This window comes from Erithacus rubecula (genome assembly GCF_903797595.1).
Source record: "Erithacus rubecula genome assembly, chromosome: 15".
In the NCBI taxonomy this organism is placed as follows: domain Eukaryota; kingdom Metazoa; phylum Chordata; class Aves; order Passeriformes; family Muscicapidae; genus Erithacus; species Erithacus rubecula.
In genome coordinates, this window is record NC_136667.1 from 11,361,314 (window position 1) to 11,386,117 (window position 24,804).

The 24,804-nt window shown below is 40.1% G+C and overlaps 1 protein-coding gene across 14 annotated transcripts in view; it reads right to left on the reverse strand.

Annotated features, from left to right (window-relative positions):
• Nucleotides 1-23,039, reverse strand: part of ACSL4 (acyl-CoA synthetase long chain family member 4) — a 38,323-nt gene extending 15,284 nt beyond the window's left edge. For 2 of the 14 annotated variants that reach the window (XR_013775936.1, XM_079318598.1), the window contains exons 1-4: nucleotides 20,417-20,537; nucleotides 10,254-10,314; nucleotides 1,557-1,611; nucleotides 242-478 (exon numbers count right to left, since the gene is read on the reverse strand). Coding sequence is in view for 7 of the 14 variants with exons in the window: in XM_079318598.1 (XP_079174724.1) it covers nucleotides 242-469 (228 nt within the window). In the remaining 7 variants the exon portion in view is untranslated. Of the gene's footprint in view, nucleotides 1-241; nucleotides 760-1,556; nucleotides 1,612-10,253; nucleotides 10,315-20,416 lie in introns of all 14 variants that reach the window. The other 12 variants (XR_013775934.1, XM_079318595.1, XR_013775932.1 and 9 more) reach the window with 11 other exon arrangements.
• Between the last annotated feature and the right edge of the window lie 1,765 nt (nucleotides 23,040-24,804).

Consider the following 24,804-nt stretch of genomic DNA (forward strand, 5'->3'; position numbering starts at 1 on the left):
TCTAGCTCTACCGGCTGATATGAGTTGGTGCATTAACACCGTAAGTGCACAGTCTGCCATTCATGAAGAAATTGCTTTTATCTTACTTGAAGTAGAACAAATAGTGCATCCTGTATATTTTGCTTTTTCTCAACTACCATAAAATGAAGAAGACTGAAGAATGTTCAGTGCATTGTTGAGGCAAGATACAAAGCAGATCAAAACCAAATCAGAATTAAGTAAAAAAATGGTTAAGTTTTACCTTTTTGAATACTTTTCCGTTTGGTTGCATTTCATTCTCTTCACTCAGAATTTCCCTGGTTCCAAGACAGTCCTTCCTCCCAAACTTTGCTAAAGCATGGTCAAAGAGCTTGTCCAGTGTGTCTGCTCCAGGGATGTTTATGTTTGCTAGTGAGTCCAGGTGAGTGACAGAGCGGTAGGGGCTCCCTGGCTTGTCCGAGATGGGTTTAGCTTTTAACCGCTTTGCCATAGCCTTTTTCTTCTTGGCATTGGTAAGAAAATACCAGGGAATGAATACCAGCATACTGTACAACCAGATTAACAAGTACACAGGCAGCAAGAAAATGGTACACATTTCTAGCCTAAATTTCATGGTGGGTATTTAAAAAATAAACTCCCTTATGGAGTTCTGAAGCAGGCAAGAGCAAGGCAGCAGTGCAGAGTGGCGTAGGGAGAAGCAACAGTAGGTGAAGCTTAGGTAGTGCTGATTCAGAGCAGCTGCAAAAATTTTAGTAACCTTTGAGAGCCAACAGCAGACACCTATGGGCGAAAACCAGTGCTAAGCAGAGAGCAGGAAAAAGAAAGAAAAAAATAATTAAATTAGTAATATACGGTCAGTTAATTAGTTTTAGTCCTTCTAAAAGCCCACTTCCTAAGCATCACTGCCCAACAGAGCAGTGAACTGCTCTGGGGATGAAAGAGGATTAATCTTTTCCATACTTATTTCTTGCATCCACAAATATTTACTCTTCACAGACTCTTCCCCCGCTATTTCTGTTTGAATAATTCTGGACTGTTGAGATGAAGTTTGTCTTTCTCTGCATAATATTGTGTTTAACTTACTTGAATAATGATACAATTGTGTAATTATGGGAAAGGTCAAGTTGTTTTCCCACTAAATATTTGTACTACAGAGAAAAGGTACAGCAGATCGCTTAACTGCTTTTCAGATTATTGCATCAACTTCTATTCAGATTAAAATGTATCTTGATATACTGAAAAACAGTATATAGACTTAAAAGTCTGCATGCTGTAATCTAAAAATTATATAATATTCCAAAACTGCTTTATTAACTTTGCTCCAGCAACTGCATTTATAATCTTTTACTTTTCAACTCTGAGTGTCAGACTCTTGGAAAGGATCAAATTGTATTCTATTTTCCATACTTGGAGTTTGAAATGAATGTATGGAACTAGTTTTTGAAATTGGAAAAGTAAATCTTCATAACCCCTTTCCAATTACAGTTGGGAAAACTCAGTGAGTCCCAAAAGACAACCATGGCTTTTTCCTTTGAACATGCTCATGCAAAAGCTCACACACACAGAGGTGTACTTACAAGGGATCTCAGTGATGACTGAGTTTTTTTCAGGTTGATTAGATCTATAGTAGAACTGAAAAAAAGAACATAGAATTGGGGATGTTTTTTGCCTTGCAGAAAGAAGGAATCTTTAGCACTCCTACCCTATTACTCCTATGAAGCACAGGCTATGAATTCAGACAGAGATACAACACAATCCATACACGGGAGAGCAATTACAATACAGGAAAAAATTAAGCTTCCAAACTACACTGGACAAACATGAGACAAAGCTGCCAAAAGGAGCTTAATTTTTATGCAACACTACTTCCTCCCTTTCCTATTTAAACATGTTCTGAATAAAATTATGAACAGAAGCTTAATGCAATTTAATTACCAATGAAACTCAGAAAGAAAAGGAAGAGACTTTCATATTGCATATGGTCCATTCTTCTGACTCAATGCAGAACAAGAAGCCCTTTGTCACTCTTGAAAGATAAACATCAGTAGAAACATGAACTCAGGACTACCCATGGCATACATTGCCCAAGAGCACATGAAATGGATTTGGGGTCTTGAGGTAAGAGAAGAGTTTCCAGAACAAAAGCATGTTTATAGATGCAGTGAGGCCTCATTGGTCCCACAGCCAGTACAATAAAAGATGGCAGTGTGTAACTGCAGAGATCAGACTCCAAGAAGTCTACTGCAGAAAGCTTTAACTGATGTTTAACCTAGTTCTATTTTAAAGGCCTTCCCCCTAAGTCTAAGATTTTAATCAGTCTTTACAAGCTGAAACCGAGTTAAACATCCCTTGCAAAATTCTTCTACAAAGATTTTCTCTTGAAATATAAAGATGTCTATAATGTTTTTAGAGTTGCTTGCATTTGCATGTGGCTGTATAAGATTTTGATCCATTGCAGGATCATCCGAAACTCGTGCTAAATAAATATTTATCATCTCTTAAATATACTGCATATAACATACTGACATACTCAACATACAAAGGTACCTCCACACCAGTTGTATTCAGTTAGAAACCAAACTTAGTTATTCAAATTACACTTATGCCTTCAATCTCCTACTTAGACTTTAAGAGAAAGGATGAGATGCAATGCTTATATCCATGTACCATCAAGGACACTTCAAGGTAAGACAACTATGTATTACTGAAATATAACAGTTATGTTATTCATAAATTTTATCATTCCTTACAAATAAAACCTAGCATCCATGAAAAAGTTCACAATAACAAGATAAAACTGCTATTTAACACTGGAATATTTAGAATATGTAACATTTTCTATTGGTTTACAAAGCTTATTATTTCTCTTGACTGTTGAACAGAAGTAGCCTCTTCAGATGCCTATCTAGCTGTTTTGGAAACAGCAGAGCTTCCTGTTCTTGATGCAGGAAATGCATGTTCCCAGAAAGAGCAGTGTGCGTCAGACTGTAAGAAAAACCAAATCAAGCAAAAATAGATGTTTCTCTCCTAGATGGCTGTTTTTCAGCATTTCCAAAGGATTTTCCTCGGGTGAAGCAGCTTCTATCAACTTTGAAGTAGTGTGGAGTTCATTTAACATTCGCAGTTGTTACATGTTACAGTGTCCATGCTGGAAATCTCACTCATGAGGTAATGTTTCACTTATGGATTTTATATGCTGGGTGTTTACAAGAATTCTATAGTCCAAGCTTACTCCTGCCTGATACTGTACTTTATGGGCTGCCAGAGATAGAAGAGATGTTATCTAAGTGTAGTCTGACTTTTATATCCTTAATTATAAGTTTCAGACACATAATATGCTGAATACTCTGACAGTTAATACTCTACTCCTGTGCTGCAGCCAGGGTCACAGAACAGTCTGAAATCAAAGCAGACATTCTAGAACAGAAGAGACATTCCTCTCTTCCTAATTTAACTCCAATCTAAGAAACAACTAGCAATTATATTTTTTAATTGAGGAAAAAAAACCTTTTAGAGCAGAAGTCTGTATGGGGAACATGGAAAGGGTTTATGCCTCTGGAAGTGACTGTTCTCAGAGGAGGAAATCTCTGCATTTGATTCTCCAAACTGGACAGAATCAACTTACTCAGCATTTACACACGCTACCAAAATTTTTAAGTGTAATTCAAAAATCTAACTAATACCTGTAGCTAGAAATTTTGTCCTATGCAATTTAACTTTAATAAGGCAGCAAATTATTATCTTCACTAGGAAAGGCTTTAATTATCCCAAGCCCAAAACACTCTAAAGGCTTAATAGTGAAAGTATATTGACAACACTGTTTATAATCCTTCCTCTGGTGTTAAAAAACTTGCCAGGGATCCAATTTACTGTGGAATAACATGATTAGAAGAAAATACAACTTCATTTTCTGTCGGCTTCAAATATAATGTTAGGAAAATCATCTAGTAAGAAAGATGACATTAGAGAGGAAAAGGATTATATTCTAGTTTGTGAAGAAAATGGCAATCTGCAAAGCAGATTGGTTTTAGTTTAAAAGCAACACCAGAGGAAATCTGGCTCCTCTCCATCAGAACTCTTGGAGCTCTTGCCAATTTCAAATGGAGACACAATTCTGACTTTAGCGTAAGTGTTCAGGGCTCACTCCTGTCAGGAAGTTCTGAAATCTTCCAAAACAATCCAGTATGAGTAACAGCCATTTTGGAAATTTCTCTAGCATCCAGGCACATCTAAATATTTTGGAATGACTGAGCATTCAGGATTTGTAACTGGAAAAGTGGTTTTACACAGAAAAAAACAAAAAAAAACAACAAAAAAAAAAGAGTTGACCTAAGTGTGTGCGTGTTCAGTTTTTGAAAGGGAACTTAGTTGGTATTTAGCAATCCTGAATTTGTTCCAGTACAGGACAGAACAAGGCTGGGATTTTAAAATGAGATGACACAAAGACTAAGAAATACCATATAGCAAGGAAGATGCAGCACAATAAACAAACGAGTGCATACTGTCAGGCTCTCTACAAGTTTTGATATTCCAGATTTATACCTAACACACATGAAGAATGAGAGACCATTTTCCACAGCTGAGAAGACTGTGATGAAATAGCAGTAAGAGTTAGAAGAATCTGGTGGCTAATTACAGCTTAGGGGTTAGAAAAATTGAAGGAAAAGAAACTGAAAAAATTATTCAGTTTTTATATAATATTGGTGTTTTTATAAAAAACAAACTCCAGCAATATTAATGCAAGTTACTCATGGCAGGAAAAAAGTTCATGAGGTCTCATTTTTCTTTCTTTCTCACAGGCAAATTTCTAGATATTTTCTTCTTGCGCATTTTGGTACATCACAAAGGGCAGTGAAAATTCAGAGAAAGCCTAATCAAACCTAACCAATTTTCAGAAGTACTTCTGTGCTCTGGCAATGCAATAGAAGCTCAAAGCCTGAGAGTTTGAGAGCTCTCACTATGTCTGTACAGTGTAAATACTGGTTTTACCTGGTAAAAACTGGCTTGTTTGTCCCAACAAACAGGGAGAGGGGAAATCAGTTGTAGTGGATACTGATACAAGTTTAAAATATATACATTCTACTTGAAATAGCAAAATAACAAGAAATAGTAGGAAACTGTTTCTCTTACTGCTGTTTAAAAAATACTGCTGCTTCCTACCTCACAACATATATGCCCTTCAAGTCAATCAGAAAAAAAACCAAAAACATCAATTTGTGTCAATCATCTATTTCTGCAACAAGTGCTGTAGTAGAAGCCAGCCCAGCAACACTAACCCAGTAGTTCTCAATTATCCAAGAGCCTGGTGTGAAACTCTCTCCTAATTTGTAACATGAGTGCAAGCAAATATTTGGTGAAAGGCTAAGAGCTGTTTGCATGCCCCAAAGGCAGAAAACGTTAAAGACCAGGGCAAGATTCCACAACTGAAAACTGTGTACTGAAACTACACTGATTTGGGAAAGTACTTCCTCTGATCCACCTGTTCCTCAGTCTCAAATTCTATCCAGAACCCTCCTGTGAGTTCCTGAGGCTCTCTCACTCCAGCACTGCCTCTCCCCAGTCTGTGCCCAGCCTGTGCTGTGCTCTGGTCACACAAACCTGGGCTGCACAGGCTGCCAAGTCACAGAACCACAGAATCATAGAATGTTAAGGGGTTGGAAAGGACCTCAAAACTCATTTTGTTCCATTCCCCCTGCCCTGGGCAGAGATACCTTCCACCAGAACAGATTGCTCAGGGCCCCATCGAGTCTGGCCTTGAATAACTCCAGGGATGGGGCATCCACAGCCTCTCCAGGCAGCCTGTTCCAGTGCCTCAGCACCCTCATTTGAAAGATTTTCTTCCTATTACCTAACCTAAACTTTCCTTCTTTAAATTTGCACCCATTCCCCCTTATCCTGTCACTACAGTTCCTCATGACAAGGAACTCTGGCTCCCCTGAAGGCCCCTTCAAGGTATCAGAAGGGGCTGTGAGGTCCCCACACACTTTTTTTCTCCCAGCTGAACAGTCACAATTCTTCTGGCCTGTCTCCATAAGGGAGGTGCTCCAGTCCTCTTAGCACTCCATGGCCCCCTCTGGAGTGGCTCCAACAGCTCCATGTCCTTCTTGTGTTGGACACCCCAGAGCTGTGTGTGACAGTCCAGGCTGGGTCTCACAAGAAAATCACCAGGTCAATCTGAGTTACACACAGCACTGTGAATGCACTCACTGTGATGACAAACACAGCTGTTTCAATAGCATTTTTTTGTGATAAGGGAAGTGAGAGGCATCTTTCTGTTTCACTGGCATGTTAGTTAATGACTAGGCTAAAAACTGGTAGCTTGGACAGAGAGTATTCCAGAAGTAGATGGAAAAGGAGAAAATGTGCAACTGAAAAATATTGTTATTACTAACATTTACCAAATATATTTGGATTAAAGGGAAAAAATTAAAAAGAAAATGCATATTCTATACTAATAACAAAGCATTTCAGTCTGATCCCCCAACATACAAGCCTATCTCATCAGGCATTATGACAAATGTTACTCTGTTGTTCCAAAGGACAGATAAATGTACCATTTCCACCCAACTTTTTTAAACAAGGACACAAAAAGACAAGCAGTACAAACAAGTACAACAAATTTCAGAGGACATGTAGACATAGAAGACTTCAGCAAAAGCTCTGTAAACAGCCAAATAAGAACTGATAATCTTCCCTCCCACGCACAAAAAATATACAATGGACAGACTGGCTAGTTCTGTGTTTAGTTAGCTACACAACCATTTTGCAGTGGAAAGGTTGTGCCTTGCATGGCTCTGATGATCCAACAAGTGAAATTAAAGTTACCATCTTTTACTTTCCAATTCTTTCTCAGTAGAAAACTGCTTCACAAAAAGAGACACCTCTCCTAAAATTGCTGAATTAGTGTAGAAGATCAAATCAATTTGAGACAGAGATGTAAAACCCTATTTGCCTCATCTTCCCCTGCATTTTCAGGGCACAATAAAAGTAAATAATTTATTTAACCAAATTACAGTTGGTGCCTATGTAACTTAGGTCAGAATTACAAGGTGCTAATATAGCTTGAGTTGTAAGATATCAATAGAACCTGATATATCTATATAACCTGCCATCAATATAACCAGAATCATAGCTTTTATTATCTATATAACCTGAATCATAACTTTTACACCTATACTACTGGACATAAGTAACTTTCTATACATTGTAATGGCTGGTTTATGGTTAAGTAGTTGCTTAATGCTGAATTGAAAAAGAAGAAAAAACTCATCAGGTGGATAGCTTTAGAGATAGTACTATAGAGAAATAAAGCAAATTAGCCACAAAACAAAAAATTTAGGCCAGTTAAGACCAGACAGACTAAGAACACTGTAACTGCACATGCTCCAAAGACAAAGTTGAAAAGGTCAGATGTGAAGATGACCTTGGAAGCCTTCATCAAAGACCCCCATCAACCCTGAACTGGGGAGGCACTAGCACAGTGTGAAAGAGCTATCTAATAACCATGAGATCATATCATGTAAATTAGTTCCATCAGGTGTCTGATGATGTTATCATGACATATTAACACTAAGAAATACTTACTGTATAAATATACCACAGCACTTGAAAAAAGTGGGTGAGTTAGGAAGAGAAATCCCCCTCACCAGTGCCACAAAAAACAAATATCTACTCTACAGACACCAGTCTATGGGGTTTTTTTTCAGGCATCACAGTGTTTTACAGTCTTCAAAGCCAGATGTAATATTCCTGTTTCTGGCATATCACTAGATACTGCAGATAAAAGTTATATAAATACTTTCTAATTTATTTTTTGCTTCTAATTTCTAGGTGTTTCCCTGGGCCTGGTGACATTATTTTTTCTCTATTTTCAGATATTGTCAGCACTAGAAACATAAGCATTGACAAATGCTTTGTTTGAGAATTCTTGGACCCACTGTTCAAGAATTAGGATGCTCATTTCCCCCTCTTATGCTTCCGATGACCATTTCAACAACAGTCTTTGACAATGTAAGGAAATTAGGATGCCAGGTGCTTTTTGTTTTGCAAATAAAGATGGAGAAAATAATCTCCCTGAGTAATTATTTTTCAGACTTTGATTCACAGAAAATGTATTTATGCTTGTCCCAGCTCTAAATGTAATTCTCTGTTCCTTCTGGGAGCCTGACTGACTCTTTGGCTTTCATTTTGGCAAGAAATGTTGCCACTGACTTTACATTTACCTTCCTTGCTTTTCAAAAACCCCATCATCTCTCATCTCACATTAGGGTGTTTTCCTTTCAGACATGGGTCATAATTACATATTTAAAAAAGGAAGAGGGGAGAGTAAATGTTCCTCCTTGTGTACTGCACCAGTAGTCTTCTGTGTACCAAAATGCATACTGTAGGTTGGGAGAGATTTTTCTAAGGTTTGTATGGATTTTTCAAAATTCTGTGGGGATGTCAACAAGAAGAGCACTACAGCTGGAAGATACACCTTCCTTTTTCTCTCTTTTCTTAGGAGCTCACATTCAAATGCCAATGCCTCCCTTTTTTTGACTAAGCCAAAAAAACCCAAAAAAACAATAGGCTTTCATGTTTGCATTTTAAAGAAATTCTGTCTTTGCAGTTAAAAAAATACAAGTTTAAGAAAGCTGCCCCCACCCATGGTCATTTGAGATGGTAACCCCTGAGATTTCAAGCATGATTCATCTCTATTTTTAATTTTCATATTGTGTAATAAAAATGCTTTGAGGGTCAATAAACACTAGGAGCTTTGGGAGCAAGCATCATGTAATGTTTTGAACAGATTCACAGTATCTTCCAGTAAAAAAGTGATGATGTTTTTTGTATGTTTAAAGAACTGAATTTTATTATAGTCTTAATGCAAGAATTTAGCACAGTCTATTGCTTGGTTCATGTTGAACCTTCCCCATTACTTTCTAGCTAAACATACCCAGATTCATTTCTAAGTATTCATCATCTCTGGATCCATATGTGAACTTCCCAAGTCATAACTTATCTAAGACAGGACTACATACTGCAACTTTTTGCTGAACTGACTTAACTTTTTGTGAGTGAACTTACTTTCTGCTCTTTTCATGTGCTATATGTATGGTAGACTGAGATACCTTCAGGGTACATTTCTGTTAATAACATCATCTGGTATTTTCTGCCAAAGAAGGCAATTTTAGTTCCTTACTGTATTGTTAACAGTTCTTTGATTTTTATCTGCACTTGAAAGAGGAAGTAAGGTGACCAAACATTTTCCCCTACAAGGCAAAGTGCACATTGAAGTTTTTAGATTTAATAGGTCTAAGCAATTGTTTGTTCAAAAGTACTCTGAACATACTAAGAAGAACACAGCAGAAACTAGCACAATTCTTCAAGATGTCTTTAAAAAACATATGCAGGAAAAAATATACCTCTGAAACAGTTTTAAAGACCAAAATTTTGAACTTTACTACCCCCCAATAAATGTGCAGGCACATTTATTGCACAGACATGAAAGTGTTTAAGGTGTACAGTTGCAAAGGCAGAAGCATTTGATGTTCTTACTCCAAAATATCCAAGTACCTTTTGCAAAGCAGCAGTGGGGTAGCTCCAGGCCTGAGCTGGAGCTGGCTCTGGCCAAGGAGCTTTGTAACCACATTATCATGGTCACACGTGTGTACAACCCCTCAGCCAAACATATTAGCACAGCCACGAAGCTTCCTGAAAGAAAGTTGTTAAAATACTGACAGTGTGACAACTTCAGCAAAGTACATAGCTTTGATGGGCATGACTTTTATATATTTAGCTAACTGGATAATTTTGAATATGAATAAAGCAGCAGTCACAGTAGCAACTGCAGAAGAAAAACTGTGCAGCACTAGACTAAACAGACAGTAAATTGGTCTCAAGCAAATTTTGCAGGAAGTTTCAAGAGGAAACTGATGATGTTGACCGTTCTTTCCACTTATTTTTAGGAACTTTTTGTTCTAAAAAAGGGACTGAAGAATCCTTAGCATGACACAGTGTATCACAACAACAATTCATGGTTAGCAATAAAAAACAATTAGTAATTTAGTTTATTAACAAATGCAATGATACTCAAAAAACTAACATTGTCAGAAAATGTTTCCAATTCAACTTAAAAATACTCAGTCCCACTTCAAGTCCATCAGATTGATTCTTACAGTGATGGGAGGCCAAAGTTCCCTGCTGAAGTTTTGAGTAAGGGTTATTTAAGTGCCCACTCTAGTTATTGTCATTCTTGCTTCTCACTAGCAGACACAAAAAACAAGTCACTTTACCTTGAACACAACTGCAATTCAAATGTTTCTAGGTGAGCAAGTTGATAAACTCCCAAAAAATCTAGAAAAGAAAAACATTAAACAGTTAAAGTTCTAGGCCCTCTTAAGTTACAAATATAACTGAATAGACCACTCAACCCAAACTTTTCCTGGCTTGGTAATAAAACCTTTGTCAGCTGTTGGTTGTCAATGCCATTTGCACAGCTGGAAAACACTACCTGTTCCTTGTAAATATGGACCAGGGTGTAGGTCAGGGGATACCATTAGAAACTCATTACATTATAATTTTCAATTTGCACCTCAGTTTTATGTTCCAAGCACCTTCAGGAGTTTGAATGATGTAATGTGCTGCCAAAAATGTGCCAGACAAAAAGTTTTCACATGTATTCATGGTTAAATCCAGCATCAGACTGCTTTTAACAGCCTCAACAGTAAAGCTTCAGCAACCCAGTATTCAAAACTTACCTTTCTGAAAGCTAAATCTACTTAATGCTATGCAAGTTACAAATGCAAATCTCATTTCAGCTAACTAGGAAAACGAAAAGCTAAGAGGTAATATGTAACAAATTTCTCTAATCTTTGTTCTGTCTGAGGAACACCAATGAACCAACTTAGACAACAGAAACCTTATCCACCATTGCCTTTCAGGGAATAACATATCCTCCCTTTACCTTTTCATCCAACATCTGGACACAGACCATGACCCAGAAAGGTGGAAAAACAGCTGGTGTGGTAATATGGTAAGGACAGAGTCTTACATGTAAGTCAGAAATAAGTCTATATGATCATCATTCATCAAACCACCTTTGAGCATGCAAATAGCCTGGACTCATTCAAGGATGGAATAAGGGTTGTTTCCTTTAGTTCTGTCAGACAGAAACTGCCAGGTGTTTATCATCTCTCCTCCTTGTTGAGTTCATGGAGCCATTAAACACTATGCATAGGTACTGTTATTGAAAGACATGCAAGAAAAACAGGCCTGAAAGACCAGCCAGATGGAGAACTGGCAATCCCAGAATTGCAAAATACAGCACTCATACAAGGAGGATGCTCTGCATAGTTTCCTATGGCATAACCTTGCTCTGAGCCCTATTCCAGCCCTCACATTCTCACCCTGCTTTTCACTTAAGCACAGCAAGCTGAGTTTCACTTTCTAATTGTGCCTCTTGCCTGTAGCAATGCATTTCATAAGGAAAGCACTTTTGACGAAGTTGTTCAAACAGAGAAGCTCATAAAAATGCAGAAGTATTTGCATGCCTATGAAATAAACTGATAATCCCTTTTCATAATAAAAATTAAACACATCTATCAAACAAAGACACAAAACCAAGGCTATCAAGTTCAGTATTAATTTACCCTGTGTAAATACACAGAATTACTCAACAGTACATACAATTGCCTTCATGGAAAGTAATGTGCAGAATGACAAACTAATGGGCTATTATGAGTAGACAGAAACTACTCCATCCTTCCTACTTCTACATCTAGTGCAAAAAGATCACGGACACCACAAACCAAGATCTCTACATTCTTTTTAATTTTTCTTTTTATTTTTGTATCACTTCGCTGTCAGTTGACATTACCATTAACTGCTTACCCTTTACATAACATTCAAAGCTATAGAAAACACTGTTGTAAAACTATACCTATACAGTACTGCAATTCTTTTAGTATGTACATTTTCATTGTGTAAGAAAACCAGAACAAGAAGTGCCATGCTAGGGATAGAAAAGAGGTTAGAGAGGTTAGTACTCAAAGCAATTTTTAGGATACAACACAACATCACAAAATTACTTTGCATAAACATGACCTCAGTGTAAGGCAGACTCCAAATAAGAAGTGAACAGCACAACAAGGGGGTTGGCTCCTTGAGTCTTCATGTTTAGGCTCATGGCAGGTAACTGAATGCAGTTCTGGACTCAGGTGGACCCACCTGTGGTGCACTGGCTGTTCCCCTGGCCTGCAGAGTTTGCAACCTGTAGGTGCATGGGCTGTCTGACAACTGCTCATTATTCAGTCCCAAAAAGTACCACTGCCAGAGAGGAAGTGGTCACCTTGGTTTAGTTATGTTAAAACAAAATTCTGTGCTTTGAAAGAACTTGAAATTAGCCTGAAGACAGATCTACTGTTGAACAAAGTAGCCTCTACCTATTTGTTGCTGCTCCAGCCTGTCCTCTCCTTTTGCCAGCAGCCAGAGTGTGAGACTGCTCAGACTTGCAGCCTTTGCAAGCTTAGTGCATCCATGGAAGGGTGGAAGGGTACAAGAAGGGAAAAAAAAAACCAAACCAAACCAAAACAAAACAAAAAAAAAAAAAAACCAACAACAACAACAAAAAAAAAAACAGAATCTGTACCATGATATATAACTTACTTCCATCTTTACTGAAAGCCAAAAAATCCCCCAAACCAAGCCAAACCCCCCATACCTAGCCACTTTAGAAATTTTATTGCAGATTAATTTCATAGACTCCAAAGTACTTTAACAGACATAATTTTTTATGTGTGGAAGGTCAGGAATTAGTAATTTTCCTAATCCAAAGTAACTGTATGGTAGTTGGCTGACAAATCATCAGCTTAAGCTATGAGACGAATGCCCTCATTCATAAATTTTTGGGGTTTTGCTGTGAGCCACTGGTGTGCTGTGATACATTGTGTCCAGCTGCTCAAACTGAACTGGGATATTTCAAATAGTGACATTTCATAGGCTGCTCAACTCCTCTAGCTACCAAGACAAATGGGAGAATGACTCACTGTGTATTCTACTTATCAAGTGTTTTAGATAAACTGAACTTAATATGATATTTTCCAGAACTACTGTATGTATGACTGCTGGGGAGGAAACAAAAAAGTACCTGATGGATCACTTAGACAAGGTGAAGTGTTTAAATAAATCTGACCAGTTATATCAATATGTCTTTTTTTTATTTGTTTTTTTTTTGGTCAGACACTTGCACCCTATTACCAGCAAGGACAACACCAGCTCCTTGTGTTCTCACCAGCTTCCTATAGCCCTACCCATTCAACAGGACACTGGTGTCAGTGCACATTTAAACATGCAAAGACTCATTCTGCTGTATGTGCTACCTGCCATAAATACGTGCAATAAAATGGTCAACAACAACACAGGGTAAATTTAGAGCAAACACTCTGCCTAACTTAACAAGTTAGGAGTAGTGAGTGCTCTTTGTATTTCACTGCATGTGAGGAACTGACAGTAATCATTATTTATAATCTACTGTTTCTCTAAATACATCCTTAGTGTATTTTTTGGTTCAAGTTATACAGTGGCTTTAGTGCACAGACCTAACAAAATAATTACTATTTTGTAAATTGTAACATCTCCAATCCAGATAAGCAATCACTATATGAATACAAAAATGTATTTATTTTGAGAAAGGTCTTATTTTAGCAAATGCTGTGGTATAGGAGGCTTGCTATTGAGCTGAGTAAGCTTGATGTAGAGCAGGCAACTCAGCTGCTCAGTCTGCATAAACACTGCACACCTTTAGCTTTGTCTTTAAAAGACCAGCACAAGATTCCCTTTTTTTCAGGCTAACCAGTAGATTTTATCCTGAACCACAAAGGATAGCTCTTATGCAGAGCACCTCCTATGAAAAATTCAAGCACAGGAATCAGCTGGTGTGCCCAGTGTGTGCTGTGGAGAACAAAGAGATGATGGAATTAAGGACACCAGGATTCTCCAGTGCCTAGAGCAAGCTCATGGTGCAAGCTGCCTGCACTGGGCATCGAGTCCAGCAATTGGTAGCTGGGGGCCTTTAGGTGCCACAGCAGGACATGGACAAGTTGGAAAACAATCACAGGAAAAGCTATCAGACAGAAACACTGCTGTGCTGGTGTCTGTAAAAGCACCTGTGCAACTGAAGGATAGTAAAAATTCACTTGCACTAGGAAACTGTTAAAGCAAGCCTAACACAAGTGTTGAGGCTATTCTTACTGTGCTATGCACTAAAGATTTTATGGCAGCTTTGAAAGAAGTGCCTTAGGGCACACAGGTGCTCTGAAGAAATCAGTTATTTGCTTTATATTTCTTTTCCAAGAACCTGGACTGGGGAATACCAAATAAACATGCTTATAAACTACCAACACTAAAGAGAATTTTCTCTTTGTGGTACTACACACTCAATATTATAATTTATTAAGTTCCTCTCTATACCAATTTTTTTTTCCTATAAGCAGGACTTCCACAAATAAGGCCTTTAAGAAAGCTTAAGGGCCACTTACCAAGAAGAGCAGTTACCCAACTACTTTAGGGGCTACCCTGACAATGAGCTGAGTAGGTGGATATGAGGGATGTATAAATTACACCAGTGCCAAGGTGAGCAGAGACATGGCTGAAAATATAACTATTTGGGGATGGGAAGAAATACTTCATGAAATAAGCAGCACCATGTGGATGCTTGACTTTTTTTGAGTCACGATGTTTAAAGGTCAAAAGTTTCAGCACAGAAATTAGTGTTTAAGCTCTTGGTCCCAAATAACCCCAACCCCAGGGATGTCAAATCACATTTGTGTGTAGTGGGCACTGCTGACAGCATCAGAGCACAGTGTTGCACCCATAACATCCTCACAGACTGCCATGCAGCAGTCAGTAAGAACCTCAGTAAAGGCACTACTAACACTCCAGTTACTTCTCTGAACTTACACAACAAACAAGCAGCTGTATAAACTGGATATTGAACAGCTGAAACGGAGCCACTGCATGTACAGAGGAAAACCTCAGTGAAGTTCTGGTATGGGATGCACCTCTTGTGGCTTATAATGTGCCAAAAACAGTTTTAAAAAGTGCCATCCTTTCATGTCACTTCAATCTACTTCTCTGTCTCCTAGAATAGGTCACACTTTTTAAGCCAAATTTGAATTTAAAATGCTACACAGTTGGGTAAAACACACTGCCATGTGGTACAAGGATCAGAGTACACTGTACTAAATTTAATGGGATTAAAATGGGTTGCACTGTCTTGTAAAGTAGCTTAAAAAAAACCAAATAAAAACCAGGTCTGATGTACAGCTCTAAGAGTACTTTTGCCAAACATAACCATTAGCTTAACGTCAAAACTTTTATATGCTGGCCAAGCTTATACTACAACAATGGAAGGGGTTAGGGGAAATGTGTCATTAACATAGTGTGATTAAAATGATAATTTAAACATCTCTTAATGCTAAAATCTCGTAATGTTACAAGCTGTAAGAGAAAAAGTACTGTGAGGTAATGTGGTATTTTAAGTCTGTCCTTGCCATGTTAACTTGCTTCTAATTTCAGTCTTGCAAGCATACCTAGATTATTTTTTAAATTGATACATATATTAATATTCTAACGGCCATTATACACCTATGCTATACACCAAATATCAGGGTTTGGAAATAAGGGCATTTTCCCTGTACATTAACAAAACTGATAAGCAAAAATCTAGTAATGAGCATCATTACAGCTTAAAGTAAAACATATATGAATAAAGGTCTTCTGCTCTGAGTTTTGATATTTAACAGCTGCCATTACCAGACCAATGAGTTTATAATAAGAACTTCAAAATAAATATAAACCTGTTAACCTAAAAGGAAAGTTACAAGTATGCTTTTAAAAAAAGATGCTTTACTGATGAAGCAGTAAGGTACTATAGGGAATCAATAGTCACATCAATACACATAGAAGGAAATCCTAGTACATTAGTTTTTGTCCTTGATGAACAACAGTGGTATTCAAGCATAACAGATTTAAGTCTCGGATTTAAAGTGATAACTAAGGATCCACCTTGGATCACTTTAAATCCAAGACTCTTAATTCTGTGATAATAGGTGGATCACTTATCTCTACCTTGGAGATAAAGATATCTCACCTTGAATCCTGGTGAACTCCCAGATGTACAACAGCCCTTGATTTAGTATTAACTGTACTATAAAACCCGTGCAAAAATTATTTTCTAAAAAAATAATTGCTCAGTATCCAGGATTCCTTAAAACCACTTTACTAAGGTGAAAAGTACCTTTTGATTTCAGGGGCAAATCCAAGTGCTTAGTTCTATCTGAAGCATACAAAAGGAAAACCATTCCCCACATCCTTCACATTACACAGCTGTTACTCCAAATGTAAAGCAAATAAACTGCACACTGAGTTTTTGAAGCAGTAGCATTTGCTCCAACCTCATATCCATCCTAAGCAACTCATGCATTCAAACTTTAAAAATCATCCATTATACAAATGGATAATCCGACAACATGTTGGCTGAAGGAAAACACTTCCTACTCCTCCCAGTCCCATGCCCACAGTTATCTTTCCTTGCCTGTTCTGCTCCTCCATTTCCCAACACTGCCTCTGCTATTTATTTCCTTACTAAAACATTGTTCAATGTGCCTTTGAGTTTTCTGCTATATTTGGGATAATCTCAAAAACTCTCCAGACAATTGTACCATCAGGCCTCACACACTCATTGCAATGAGGGTCTGCAGGCTCAAGGCCTTATATCCATATTGGACACTGCCAGGGCTGGGGCATCCACAGCCCTCCTGGGCAACCTGTGCCAGCATATCACCATCCTCACACGAATAAAGAAGCTGATCCCACCTCCAGGTCAGTCCTGACTCAGAAGATACTCTGGGCTGTAGCAAGACAGTGACCTGAAGAGGAGACAGGCTCCCTATCTAGGGCAACAACAACAGCGTGAGGAATTTCCACCTCCACCACTCATTCCTAACCTCTGTCTCACACACTTGGGTCAGGTAAATAATGTTATGAACACCTGGCACACAATTGAAGCTGTATCTTGATTATGAGTGCACTTCATATGCAGTGCTAGGTAGAAACTGATAGCCCTGATAAGAAGTGGGGCAGGGAACACAGAGCTGCTGTAGCTTATTTACATTCTGCCCAACCATTTTTGTTGATTCCAGTGAAGATCACACTAGGTACTTTCTGCAGAGAAGAAAATGGAAACCAGAGCTCTTAGGCAATGCTGGCCAATGGCCAAATTTTTTTTCAAACAGTGTCTTCTAGCTCATGTCTATAAAAAACAAGAAAAAGCAACTCACATCTCCAGCATGTCCGGGATTAAGGCACGGTCCTCCCCATGCACCACCCAGACCACTGAGAAGTCTGAGTATTGGCACTGTCAGGCTCCACAGGCACCACAGGTGTAGGAGAGACTTCACTTCAGTGTGTGCCTTACTTTCAGTGCAACACAGGTTATCCTGAGTGAGTGGCCACAGAAGGAATAACCAGTGCTGCACTCAGCATTTGTTTGCATGTGCTTACCTACAGAGTTCAACATTTTGAAGAAACAGACACTTCTAGGAGTGTCAGCAGATTATAGGCAATCCTAATTTCCCTCCCCCAACCCCAACCAAAAAAACCAATGAAACGACAGCAGAGTACTAATAACCCCTATTCACTGTAAACATCACAATACCAGCAGAGGAGAAAAACCTTCTTAAGCCTTCTCTTCCATACAGATAGCCTATTCCAAATGGAAATCCAAAGGGCAATCCCAGTTACAGAGAGGAGAGGAAGAGACTTTGGAGGAAAGATGAACACCAAAGCAGTCATTCTGCAGCTGCTCTAGAAGGTACTAAAATAAACAGTGGGGACAGCTTTTGAGATAGGCCTTCCACAAAAAAGGTTGAAGAAGTTGCACCATCTAAATAACAATTCAATCTATGAAGAAACAGAACAAAACCATACATTCTGTTTCTCAGGAAATTGCTTTCCTCCTTCTATTCAACTTCCTTCTCTCCCAAGAAAACAAATGTCCTGAAGCACAGTGACCACATGCTTATTTGAGTATACAATTAAATTTCCCTTAATCATTAACTCCAACTCTTTTTTAGTTTAAGCACTGCCTTACTCAGAAGGGTTTTCTTATAAAAGAGCACTCATTCATTTGCCATGTTAACTACCTATTTATCATTAGTTTCAATATACTTTGCATGTTTACTTGGTTCAGGCCACGGTTTGGTATCTGAGTACTAACTTCATTTACAACAGTGTAATAGGCTGCACCTATTTAACTAGATATATATTGTAACATCACCTGGCATATTTCTGTATGCAAAGCCTTGCCTAAGTAGTTTGTTTGGAAGTGGTTTCACTATTTTTATGAAAGGGCTGAAGCATCACCCTTGCATTAGAAGAAGGTGTCATCTACTGAACTATGCTAATTTATTATGCTGAAAGTTTATAGCTGCTGCTATTGGATTATTCAATGAGCAGCACCATCACTGGCAGTGTATGTTCCAAAGGGCATTAAAGGTAATACATGAGTGAAGTGTGCATGAGATGAAAACACCTAAATAATGAACACCTCCTGAAACCCCCCACCACAGCAGGGTCCAGGGGAAATTGTGTGCTTCAAGTCTAGAATTCTATAATTTAAGACAACAATAAAGGGGGAACTGGTAAATACAAAGAAATGTCAGCTGTGTTAAAAATGCATTGGACAGCTTCCAAAATAACTCGTATAAGGAAATATTTAAGGCTTCTGTAGAATTGTATTAGAATACAAACTTTATATCCATGCATAAAGAGATGAAGAAATAAAACATGAAACCCACTATCCTGTCAGAGACCGTGGAACTTTACTACCTGTCTTTTAATTGGGTGAAAAGACAGGCAACATGAAAATCTTAAATATATAGAGATATATAGATATAAACATATCGTAGGGAAAAAGAAAATCCATGTCTTTAATTATTACAGTTAGTCTGAGGTGAAAAATTCCAAAGATTCAAAAAGCAGAATTTAAAGAAAAAACACTGTATGTTTCTAAGGTCTATCTGCAGCTTTATTTGCCCATTTTTGCACTTGAAATTGCCAAGGCTACAACTGCAAGATTGTCTATAATAGTTAATGACAACACACATCATATACTTATTTCTGTGCAACAATCCAAGATGCAAAGAGTAACCAAGCAAGGACCAATATCCTACTGTAACAATCCATCAGGGACTTCAACTGTCCATTTACTTTGTATAAAACGTTATTTGACACCAAAGCTCTCTGTAACCTCCATCTATATTTACTATCTATATTTACTGAACATCCTCGCTGAAATATTTTGTACTATCACTCCTTTTTTTTCCCTAACATAAATATTTCACATTTCTTTTTTTTTTTTCCCAAATATAATATGCTATAAAGGCATATACTACAATCATTTCATTAAGGGACTGGGCAAACAGCAGCACTGGATCAGGAGAGGTCTGTGCAGCCAGGGCAGGGGAGCCAGGCAGCGCACATGCACTTGCTTTCAAATAAGCTTCAGAAATCCACAAAGGAGAATGTTCTAGAACAGCAAAAAGCAAAATTTGTCACAGAAGAAGACGATAACAAAAAACATTCAGCGGGTTTCTTGCTTTCCCTTAACAGGTGCTTTTGTGACGCGGAGCTGAGAAGCATGCGCTCAGCAGTGAATCATCTCCTGATCAACATCAGCCCATCTCCCGAGCCCAGCCTCCTCCCCGCCATCCGGGCGGGGGGCGGAGGTCTCCAAAGGCCGGGGGGCTGCGCAAAGCACCGGGCAGGAGCCCGGGCGGGCCCGGGGCAGGCCGGGGCAGAGCTCCCGCCCGGCGCGGAGCGGGGAAGGGGCGGGCGGCGGATGCGGCCGCCGTGGGGATGGACCGCGCTCGGCCCCGCGGGCGGGACGGCACCGCCGGCATGCCGGCGCTGCCCCACAGCTGCGGAGAAGACCCGGAGCGGAGCCACGGCCCGGGATGGTGCCGGAGCGGCCAAAGGCGCTTCCCGCCCGCCGCCCTACCTGACCCCCGCCGCCCCCCCCCCCGCCATGGCACTTCCAGGAAACCTTTCCGCGCCGCCCACCTACCCCGGGTAGCGGCCGAGGCAGCTCCTGCCCGCCCGTACCGGAGTGCCGAGCCCCGGCGCATCCTCTCGGCCCGGCCCCCCCGAGCCGCGGCCGCGGGGACGGACCTGACCGCGCGTAACCCCCGCTGCTTCCCGGCTGACACGACCACCTCCGCCCCGGCGGGAGCCCCGCGGACCGGGGGCAGCGCCAGCCGTGCGCCCTCTCTTTGCGCATGGATCGATTCTCCCGGCCCTCGTCGCTCAACAGATGCTGCCGAGGGGCAGCAAGTGGGGGACCAGCCCCATCCCGTCTCGTCCCTTCCCTGGCCGTCTCGCCCGCAGAGCCCGCACTCACCCTGCCCAGCCCCGGCGCTGCCGGCGGAGATCACAGCGCTACCGGCGGTGGTACCGGCTTGCTAAAATGGCTGAGGGAGCGGGGGAGGAGCGAGCCCCGCGCCGCCGCCGCCAGGGCCGCCCAATTCCCCCTCTCTCCCTCTCTCCCCCCGCCACCGTGACGCACCGAGGAAGGGGCGGGGGCGGCCGCGGACCCGAGCCGGGGCCTCGGTCAGTGCTGCCGCCACGTCCCGAGGTGACCCCGGGGTTCGCAGGCTGGCCAAGGGGTGACACGGAAGCTCGGCTAGCGCGGCCCTTCTGCGGGGCTTGTCACAGCTCCGCTGAGGCTCTTGTGCAGGCCGCGGGGCAGGCCGGCCTGCGGCGCACGGCACAAGCCGCTCCAGGAGCCCCCACCCGGGCACGGCCTCCCGGGCGGGCTCCAGCTGGAAGCAGCGAGTCCGCCAGCCCGGATCCGTCAGGCTGGGACAGACGGCTCAGATGTTTGTAACCCAGGTTTGTCTCCTGACAATATGGAGACCACCAGGCCCAGTCGGAGGCCCCTTTGGTCTTTATTCAGAACACAATAAACCAGCAGCAGTGCTGACGAGAGCAGTTGGGATTACTCACAGTACGGTTCAAAAAGCCAGAGGCTACAAATATACCCATGACTCACTCAAGAGTTTGCCAGATGTTTTTAGCTGTTTTGGAGTCTGAGGCTTCTTCAGAAGATAACTGGCACAAAATAACTTGCTTCTGACAATGTCACTTTTTAATAGCATGTAAGGGAAGAGGAAACATTCCGTAATCCATCTATGCGGAACAGAAGTCCAGCAGGATCCTCCCACGCCCCATATGGTGTGGGACAGAGTGTGAATAAAACAAAATTGGCATACGTTATATGGCCATTGTTATATTTGGTAACCAGTTTGCTTCCATAAAAGACAACATCTTGCAGTAGACTAAAATGTTTCTGGCAACGACTGCACGTGCAATGTGGATGTTATATTTAATAATTCTCAGAGAAGCCAAAAGCACATCACATCCTTGGAAAGAGGCTGAGCTGAATCAGTGTGTGGATTTTGCTCTGTTTGGACTATATGACACTTGGGGCAGTCTGTTACACTCTCCCTTTGTTCTAATTTGTCTCAAATCCCATTGTTTTCCTTAATGTCACATCATCACTAATAAGAGAACCTGGATTGCACAAGATACCCAAAGGCATGTCTGTTTCATGCAAATCTTTTTTGATCTAACCTCACTAAATACTTAGAAAATGTTAGGCAAACCAACTTTCCACATTCTTTTTCCCAATTAGAACACTGATACAGCCTCTTTTCTAAATCTTTGTCATAAACAGTAAATAGGCAAGAAAAACTACTTGTAATTTCTTTCAGCTATTTATTACTTCTTATAGTCTTAGATTTTGAATTGAGTGTAGATTTACCTTGATATATCCTGCTGGTGGGTAAGGAAGCATGTCTTGTGCCTAAGCCAGTTAAAGCACTGGAATGGCCACAGTGGATCAGAGCAATGCCCAAGGTAGAACACAATGCTGTTCAAAACAGTAGCTGGCCATCTCCTGGGAAGATGAGGACTTCTGCAGCCTCAAGACCTTTAGCTAGAAATAGCCTGTTTCTGCTCTTGATAGACAACAGTAAAGAAATCCAATTGTTTTCTTAGTCCTATAAGCTTCCAGCATCTACAGGTTGATGTTGTTCCACAGTCTTACTTCATGCTGGATGGAAATCACTTCTATATATTCTATCTGGGATTTCCATATCATGTCCCCTGACTTTTGCATTGGTTAACCATTCTCTCTAATCTCTCTCCCTGACATTCCTTGTCTTAAAATTTGTAACACAGATTCCTTGCACTACTACCTTACTCTTCTAGGCTGACAAGTCTCACACATTCCAGGTGCAGTTTCATAGTACCACCAACAAGTCAGAGCTTCCATCTCTCTGCTGCTGCATGTCCTTGCTGCCACCTGGATTTCAGGTGCTTCAGGTTGTGCACCTCTGCTGAGTGTAACTCTTCCCTCTCTTGTCCCTTTATGCCCTTCCTGCTGGAGATCTCATCAAGCCATGAGACCACCTCATCAACCTCTTGTTGGCCCTGGACCTGCTGGCCCTGTCCACAGCAAGAAGCTCTGTGGGGAATCCCAGTGGCTGCAAGGTTTGTCCATTCATGTCCCCAGGCCAGGCACCACTGACTGACATCCAAGCCTCAGTGGTGTTGCTCAACAAAATACTCCATCTGTTTCAGAAGGATGAACATCTAGATCAAACTAATAATTTCAGCAAAATTGGAAACAAATATTTGGTTAATTACAATTAAGGAAAAAATATAACCTGACAGGTTATCATTAGAATAATTAGAAAATTATACTTACTACAGACGGGGTGAAGGGTCAAGTACACTTTGTTCTGTGGAGGCTTTAGAAGAAGCACCATGGGAAACCTTTCCTGCAGCTAAACATGTGCAAATACCTGATTTTCATAGCATTTACTGTAGAATATGCTCTTTTGTTTGTCATCAGATACAAATTCATTTTAAACAAGTTCTTTGAAAGACGCCAAACATTCTGTTTTCAAAGCAAAGAAGAAACAGATTTACTCGCTCTTTATAAATAAAGCTGTGATCAACTAGTAATTCTCTGAGGATGTGTGATACTTCCAAAAGCTTTAAAATAGGAAAGCTATGGTCAGGAAGCTGATATTCTCTACAAGATGTATAAAATGTCTTTGCAAACTTTTAGAGGAGTCTTTAAACAAAAATTAAAATTATCTTTATAAAACAAAATGTCACAGTATCCTCAAAACCAAGTCTGACTGAAGGGATTTTCCTTGTCTCCTGTGTTGCAACTCTTCTGTATCTTTCCAGAAAGAAACACTCACTGAAGATCCCTGTGGGATGTGATGACTAGTGACTTCCTAGACAGTGAAGTCACTCTGTACTGATGCTGATTTTCAGCCTTATCACAGAGGTCGAAAGAAGAGAGAGGGATCTTGAGGAGAGGCTGAAGTCAAGGCCTAGAAGGTCTCTGTTTTTCATCCAGGATTCAGTGCAAAGAGTAAAGAGCTTCTCATCTCATTCCTTAGCAAAGGGATTGCACAATCTTAGCACTTCTAATCTAAATAATAAATCAATATCTGGAGCCTTGTGATTTATTTATATATTTATTTATGTTAGGAGAAGTGACTGATAAAATCAACTATTTCCTAAATACAATCCTGTTTGTCTTCACAGAATGTACAGTTAGAATCAGAACAACAGAAAACAAAATTTGGAGCAAGCATTCTCCCAGAAAAGTTACCTAGGGTGGTGACATTTTAATATGCTCCTTTTTGCACATTGAATTCTGCCCATCGGGAGTAATGAACTTTTGTTCACTCTAGACCTTTTTAAACTGACTCTTGTGTTTTAAAATAAAGCAAAACCAACATAGCAGTCAGTCATATGCAGTTGATGACACAAAGGCTTATTGATATCTCCAAGTGAGTTCATTCCAAGGAGGAATTTCCAGCAGGAGGAACTGAGGGATGGCTGTGAATAAAAGGCAGCATTTTAAGAGAAGGGGCTGCTACCAAACATATTAATTGTTTTATTTTTTGATGCTTTTTGTTTGAGCTAGTTCCATTCCTCTCTTAGTCTTATACAGGAAACCAGGTATTAAATTATCGGCAAATCTGTTTATAACAGTTGTCAAAGAATAACAAACTTTTATATTTCATATGAAAAATAAAAAACCCTTTATTGCATCTCTTATAATACTGGTCCTTTGGGGGAAGGGGCAAGAGAAATGTAGAGATGAAGTCTGATAGATTCTCTGAACAAAAACCCTTCAATCAGTTTTGTTCCCCTTGTGTACCCAAATATGACTTCTCACTTTGAGTCATTGTGTAGAAAAATGAACAGCAGCTTGCCAGCAGTGAACAAATACTTTCATTACATAATTAAATGGTTTGAGCCCTATTCCATGTGTAGAACAAAAACACGTACCTGCTTGCAGACACAACATTTGCATTTTGTAAAACCATCAGCTTCATTTTCTGCTCAGATGTGTGCAGAGGTTAGAGTTACTTTGCTTTCTGGAAGGAATGCCTGATAATAGCACTCTGCCTGCTTAGGCTTCAAGATACCAGAGCAATGACAGCACATAATTTCTGGTTTTCTTTTTCCCCTGTTTCTTTTCTCCAAGTGGGCACCTGGTTATTTATTGATCTTGGGTCAGATCAGCACTCACAGAGAGTTCCTTTGGGTGTAGTTGGGTCACACATACATGAAGCCAAAGGACAATGTAGTTTCAGTGTTCTCTTACTGTCTGGTTTCTCACAAAACTGAAAAGCCCTATCTGAAGCACAGTCTTAAAGTATTAGAAAACAAATAGGATGCAGTATGGACCAGGAA